Genomic DNA, 7,868 nt, shown 5'->3' with positions numbered 1-7,868 from the left:
GTTCTTCCCCAGAGGGGCTGGCCCTCAGAAGTCCTGGTCCATAGGCAGCAGGATATTTTAGCCGAAGTCTATCCAGCGAGAATGACGGTCCGCAGATCCACCTTCTGCTAGAAGGCTTCGGCCCGGGAGTGCCACTCTGACTCCAACAATCTGGGGAGTACGAGAAGTGACGCTCCCTAAATGAGCTGGAACACTGTTGGGGCTGCTCCGCCCAGCAGCCCCTGCTGACCACCTCAACCTCCTCAGAGGAAGAGAGGTGAAACATCGTGCGCCTATACACATATTTATGTGTATATATACATATACATCTAACTTACCCTAGTCAGATGAAACAGATAATTTAACTCCTCCCAATTAAATGCAGAAAAACAACCAGACAAGTAAACACTGATATGAAATGGATTCATCAAATGAACCAGAATGACATAATGCACACGTCGCCTCGGCAACGCACGCTGCAACAGCGAGCTCTCACTTCAAAGGGGGAAGAATCGCTCCACGGGCTTCCTGCCACGAGCGAGAGCGCTAGATCTGGGGAAAACAGACCTCACTCGCCGCCATGCCTCAGCAGCGGCGGGACTGGAACCACAAGATCATACTGCGGGGAGAAGCACGATCAGCCTCCTCATTCATAATATGCTTGTGGAAACAATGCAACTTTACAAAGCTTATCGATGTCCTTCACGTCCACCTCCTCGGAGGAAGACAGGTGGAGCATCGAGCCCTCTCTGTGAGTGGGCGATGGATCTGATGGGAAAGGAAGAAGATAGGGGCTCGTTCGTCTTCATTCCCTCCACCTGATCCATCTGTGATTCCCACGAACGCAGCCACCGCTCCACCTCAGCGAAAGCGGGGCCGGCACCACAAGGATTGCCCAAGTTGTTTAGTTTTCAAGTGACTGTGAGGGACAAACAACACTAAATAAGTTTACTCACCACACAAGTCGACAGAATTATGCTGAATTACAAATGCTGACGCTGGTTTCACCACACGTGCTTTTATGGTTCCTGGCCATTATGTCACCCGCCCATGACGTCTCCTATCCTTTGGACAGATTACACTTGTATCAGAGCACGGTCACGCTGAAGGCGTTCCCCTAGCGTTCTCGGACGCAGCTCGAGTTCCTGAAGAGGAACCTGGACATTTTAGGCAGTTAGAAATCCCAACCAGGACATGTCCTTTGAAAAAAGGACATACGGTTACTCTAATGTAGAGAAACTGATTTTCTTATCTGACAACTGTCAGAAAATCTAAGTATTCAACTAATAGCTTGTCTAAGAAAAAAAGATTAGTTTAAATTAGTTGGGCAATGCTGGTCTCTTACTGGACATACTGAGCCATAAACACAGCCATATTGAGCTACAGAGTCAGAGAAATTGAAACTTCTTTGTCATCAGCTCATCATTATGTCAAATATACAAGTCGCTGCATTGTTCACTTCAGAAGTAGAGGCATTTCCATGCATGCTTATGTTGTAAAACCACATTATTCTCGTGCTCACAGCACATTGTGGTTTGTGGTTTAAGGTCTGATTTTCCGATAACGTGCTTTTCCGCATGTATGCTCAACTAATGGTTGACATTTAGGATTTTTTCTTTACTTTTACAGACTCGCACAGCTAACGCTACAGGACAGAGAAGAGAAGCAGCGAGAAACTCTCAGATTGCACTCATCCTGAACCATCTCGCCATTGTTGTGGGATTCATCATGCTTGGAGCATACCTCCTCAATGAATTTTACCTATCAGAGCCAACAGTTTATCCATAATTATCTTTCCACACCAGAGGAACCTTTTCATAGTTCCTATGAATTATGTTCCTAAAGGAAGTACCCACTTTTTGGTGTGTTCACACTGCAGGAACTAGGAACGTATTTGGTTCTAGGAACTCAGTTTTGGGGAACTAATTCGCTCCTACTTCAGAGTAGGGTCTAAAACAGTTCTATAGGAACTACCAGTGATGTAAGTGTATGCTGATTGGCCACAAACATGTCCGAAACACTGGCTACCCAGCATATTTAAAAAGCCATGTAAACATATTTACTCCTCGAACATGGAAAACAGCTTTGATCACGGCGTCCTCCATTCACTGGTTGTTGACATTTGTAAATGCCGTGAATGAAGACGTCGTTGTCGTCCGCTTCAGAGTTTCTGTTGCCGCTGCGAATGCAACCAGGAAAACGGCCCAAGGGTGAAATTGTTTCTCTAGGATCCACCATGCTGGCTAGTTCCCAGAAGTAAGTTCCTAGAACTATGCGGTGCGAAAGCCACTAATGTTGTCATATCATCATATATAAATTGCATATCAAATGATTAAAAATGTTATGTTTTCATAATGTTGACTGAATGTCATAATGTTTTCATAATGTTGACTTTTTTTTTTTGTTCTGTTTGCAGACTTTCATCATTGCATAAAAATTGTACTGTTAATAAATGCAAAATCTTATTTTTCTTTTTTTTTTTTAGTAATTAGCATTAAAAAAAACAAAGAAAGTTTAAACTGACAAATTAAATATATTATGAAATTACACATTTAAATAAAGGCTAAATTAATTCTAATTTTCTCTGATGGATCAAAAGTCTATATTTGACCAGAGATTTTGTGAATAATAATAAAATGATAAAAAATCCATGAACAGAAAAAGACTTTGTTTTTGACCTTTACAAAGTGCTGGAACAAACAAATTGTTCATTAATAGAATGGACTAAAGGTAATTTAGAATAATACTATTCTAACCCAGCCTTGGTTATCTGTTGAATCTGGAAGGTTTTGTGGAAATCAAGGAGTCTGGATTTGTTTGATTGATAACTTTGGAAATGATGCTGGTTTCACATGGTTTTTAGAACATCCCACTTCCCTTTTGGAAGATGCAAACCCAGCTTAAAAACACAGGGCCCTTGGGCCAAAGCAAACCCAAGGGCCCAGTTTATAGTGGTCTATTTTTCTATTTTCTTTTCTTTTCTTTTAAAGCCCTTAAATCTCCAACGCACAGACATATTAAAAGCATAAATTCATTAACACCATATATATGAGGTTAAAGCAATACAATGAAAAGCCACAATGACTATTCAAGCAAATTTTATATTTTTATTAAACCAGATAAATTCAACACTATGTAAATATTATGTCTGTTCTGTATGTTACACTGTGGACAAGGGAACTGAATCTGTCACACCCGAGGTTACTTCCTGAAACGAAATCGCTCCACCTACAATCCGCCTCCTGTTCGATTCCTATAAATGTCCTCGTGACCATAATAACATGCAAGGTTCCTGAAAAACTTGATTCCTCTAAGCCAGAATCCACAAAGGTGTGCCTTCTCTGTAAAGCACAAAGAAGATAAGACAGTCTAAGTTTATAAAACAGAACAATGGAGCCCCAAGAAGACTGGAATACATCAGAGAAATCCAAGCTGTTGCAGCCTGGGCCACCACCATACCAGGACCATCTTAGACAGCCTCCTCCAGGGAACTTCCAGAGTACTTCTGGTTATCAAGCCCAGCAATATGGAGTTTCAGGGCCATACGGCCAAGGACCATATCCAGGACATGCTGCGGTCACTGTGCAACCTGCAGTTTATGTGACCAGCACTACACTGATGTATCCATTGCCAGATTACCTGGGCTACTCCATCTTTACCATGCTGTGCTGCTGCCTACCTCTGGGCATCGCTGCATTGGTTTTCTCTATCAATGTAAGCATTGGTTCATTTCTTAACCAATTTCAAATGGTTTATTTGTGTCCTACAAATAAGATACACTAACCTTGTTCAATCATAAAATGAAATCTCTATAGTTAAGTAAATCCTAACTGTTTTTGTTTTGTAAATGTTTATAGATCTTTCCCCCCAAAATCATTTTAAATTCAAGACAAAGTTCACCCTAAAATGATAATGTCGTCATCATTTAGGCTACTCGCCCTCCAAACCCGTATGATTTTCTTCTGTGGAGCATAAAAGATGATATTTTTTTTAAATATATCTTTATTTTTGTCCAGCATGCAGCTGAGTAAATGATCACATTCAAAATAACATGTTTATATTTTATTGTTTAAATATGTAACAAATATTTGAAACAAAAGAGAGCAAAGCATAAGAGTTAAGTTCTGATCACATGACTGTGAGCTTTCAAAAAATAAGTTCACGCGTGTAACTTCCTCATAAATAACATGCTTGTTTGAAGATGGTTCAAGTTTCTAAATTGACCTCATTTGCTAAGCAGCTGCTTGCCTCCATTTTAACAAACGTCTTTTGTTCCTGTAAGTGGTGGGACTTTTTGTTATTGAGTTGTGGCAATACAGAACGTCCTAATTTAACCATTGCTTTGTGCACACATCTGTGAACTTTCTCTATGTGAAGTTACTGAAGCATATTTTTGCCTGTCTGCAATATGCTATAGTTCACTGTATACAAATTAAAGACACTAAATTAGTTCAGAAAAAGGAAATGCAATACACGATGGTTCAGATAAAGGAAATGAAACCATTTTGGGATGTAACATATACGTGCAAATCTATAAATCTTGACACTTGAAACCTGTTTCCATTATTCCATAAGAGGTCAAAATGGGATCATAAAAGCTGGTGTATCATTTTGAAATAGCACCTTTAGCATCTGTTAAAACATGTAAAAACTACAAAGCTCACTTGCTAAAAAAACAGAAGTGGAATAACTGACATTGTTTCACATTTATTTTCACAGACTCGGAATGCCAACATGTCTGGACAACAACAGTTAGCAGAAAGCAGCTCCAAAATGGCGTTCACTCTTAACAATACTGCTCTTGGTATTGGCATTGTAATCGTGGTGTTGTATGTCACTCTCATCATTGTCAACAGTAAACACCATTCAAATCCATAGCTGTTCCGGACATCAGAGTTGGACACCAGGAATGGGAAGATAGAGGGCTTTCCAAAAAAAATTATGTGACAAGTATAATTTTTTATGAATTTGCAGTTTCATCTGAAAGATTGAGTCTGTTTGATCTCTAGGGTAAAATGATTTATGCAGCTAAAAAATGCTTTATAGTTGATTATCTTATGTTCCATAACCATGCTGTGACTATCAATGTATAAATATTGATGTTTGTTTTTCTTCCTGCCTTTTGATTATGCATTAATTAAAACTTTCAGTGACCAATAATACCTGCCCTTTTTCTTTTTATAACCATTTATGTTCTCACGTGAGCACTCTCCATTCATATTCGCATTCCCAGTGACAGTAAGTCCTAGTCCTAGTGACTTACTGTATGTACCAGTTCTTCTTAGTGAATCAAAACTCTAATGATTCAGTAGGACCATTTATTGAGCCAAAAGTTATCACTTTCATCATCACCAAATCGAAATGAGCCAAAGAATTTTATTTGATATTTTGAAAGTCCAAAAAAGCAACAAGCTCAACTTCCCTTATAATATGAAGACATGGCAACAGAAGCTCTAGAAATGATTGGACGTGAGCGCCTGATGGCCAATGAGAATTTCAGTGAGGAGAGACCAGTGCTTTCATTAATCTAATTGTCTGTAGTCCAGCTTTAAGCCCAAAGTATAGGCTACTTCAATTTTAGGCATACGCGAGGGTCAGCATAGAGTGCGCATGATGCAAATTTCGTTACCAGAATAGTATATTGCAGTTTCTCCCATTCAGAAGTATAGGAGTGACCCATCTTTGTATTTCTATAGTCTTTGTTTATACTCTCCGCATCCCCACCAAGTGTGCCGCACAAGTCTTCAAAAGTGAAACAAAAAGATTTAAATTGCCCCCAGATGACTGCTATAGGTCATAAACCCCACCCTCTCCATGTAATCTAATGGGACGTGAGACAAACTAAATAATTTAATTTCACTTCAAATAATTTTTTTCCAAAGATGGTTTTTGTCAATTTACGTAGTTTTTATCACGCTGATGTAAGTTAAAGTGTTCGTTTTCTAAATAAGTTTGGTTTTAGTTGGTTACGTAATGCTATAAAAAATGTGAGTGTTATGTCATGATTGACAGCTTTTCTGAGCGAACTGAGGCACCACCGGACTTTTTCAGGATCTTCAGGAGGACATTGGGTTTGTATTTACCTTATTTTAACATAAGCCTCTTGTATGGCAATGAGCAGACAAAAATGGAGCAGTCAGGCTAATTCAAAAAGGGATGGGGGCGTGTGCTTGCAAACGAATCTGCAGAAGTGTGGGTGGGATGCGGCTCCACTTCGCTCGCTACTTTGCACTCAAAATCAGGGAGGAGCGTCTCGCTGCAGAACACAAGATCCAGGGGAAGTGGTTGGATCCAGATCCAACTCCTTCCACCTTACGTATACCTAAACCTACCCATCTCCACCCCCTGATCCCTAAACCCACCCATCTCCAGCCCTAAACGTACCAATCTCCACACCCTAGATGTGGATCCAACCATGCCCCCTGGATCTTGTGGGCAGCAGCGAGCCCTACTTGAAATCAGGACCCACATCAGCGCTATATGGCGACTTCACTTTTCTTCAGTGGAAGAGAGTGAAGGTGCATCGTCCATCTTTTACAGTCTATAGTCCGCATGAGTGCAAAGGTGTGTGCAGCAAAAATTACATTATCGGAGGGCAGTCATGTGAATTGAGTGCGTGAGTCTCTTTGTCGTGTGGCATTCTCACATGCTATCAAATGTAGTATACTTTGAAAGGCTGCGCGTTAGACTGTATGCACACGTTAGCGTACACGTAAGAAAGTGAAGTATATTAAACCGCACATTTCTACACCCAAAAGATCTCCAGTCACAGAGATGTGTTGTGTGTAAGCAGCTCTTTGGAGAAAATAATCTGAATGTTACCTACATACATGCCTATGTATGACCCAGAAAAGCATAAACAGAGCACAGCAATGGGTGCTGGAAATGGAGCTCCTGCAGCAAGTGTTCAGTGGTTTTCATTAAAGGGGTCATCGGATGCAAAATTCACTTTTACATGTTGTTTGAACTGAAGTGTGCTTGGCAGTGTGTGTACACAATTAACCTATAATGCTAAAAAATCTACCCAGTGTTTTTTTTTTATCCCGATAAATGATAACCCCTTTTTCAAATCATTTCCACCACCCCCATGCCCTCACGTCCGTTTTGCTGTCATGTAGTTCATAAATGATCATACGTAGAGAATTTTAATATTTAATTTACATAAGTTTTACATAATATACAACATCATTAATCAAAACAAATAAATAAATAGAAAGAATATACAAATTAAACAATTTCAAAGTACAACCTGCACTGGGGGCCCCGCAAACCCCAGCTACGGCCCTGCACCCACGCATAGTTTTTTTTTCTCATTAAAACCAAAGTGGTGTTCATCACTGATTGTATATCAAGAGCAAGGACACATGTGTACATTTTGTTTTGTGCTTTTACCAGAATGAAGCGCTCGATCGTCTGTGTGAAGATGCGCATTGTGCACGAGCGCCAAGGGAGAACTGACAACAGCGGCAATGAGCACTCGCATAACACATTCCAACAATAGACTGCCTGTTATTTAACACAGTCCAACAAATTTCTTATTGAATGGAGATGTTTCTTTCTTTTAGGTACATCTGACATCTCGTGCCACTAGATGTTTCAAAAAGTGGTGGGATTGTGCTCTCTTGTCTCTCGGAGAGGAATGCGGTTGCCGTGATTCCTGCATGTTTGTGTGTGAGTTGGAGAGAGCTGTTCAATTTAAAGGGGACCTATTATGCAAAAATCACTTTTATAAGGTGTTTGAACACAGTTTTGTGGCCGCAGTGTGTGAAAACATCCAGCCTATAATGGTAAAAACCCACACACTCGTTTATTTAGAATCTAATAAAGTCATAAACAGTCTCTCAGAACGAGCTGTTTCTGATTCTCCCTCTGTAAATCGGTAAAGTCCC

At 40.1% G+C, this 7,868-nt stretch overlaps 1 protein-coding gene across 1 annotated transcript; it reads left to right on the top strand.

Annotated features, from left to right (window-relative positions):
• Nucleotides 1-3,248: 3,248 nt before the first annotated feature.
• LOC306887198 (uncharacterized protein) lies at nt 3,249-5,137 on the top strand. Its single transcript, XM_079444776.1, has 2 exons — nt 3,249-3,693; nt 4,699-5,137. The coding sequence occupies exons 1-2, from the start codon at nt 3,370-3,372 to the stop codon at nt 4,855-4,857; spliced, it is 483 nt and encodes a 160-aa protein (XP_079300902.1). The 5' UTR covers nt 3,249-3,369; the 3' UTR covers nt 4,858-5,137.
• Nucleotides 5,138-7,868: the final 2,731 nt, after the last annotated feature.

This window comes from Barbus barbus (genome assembly GCF_936440315.1).
Source record: "Barbus barbus genome assembly, chromosome: 21".
Classification (NCBI taxonomy): Eukaryota; Metazoa; Chordata; class Actinopteri; order Cypriniformes; family Cyprinidae; genus Barbus; species Barbus barbus.
The sequence above is the reverse complement of the archived record's forward strand: the minus strand, read 5'-3'. Positions and strand labels throughout refer to the sequence as shown.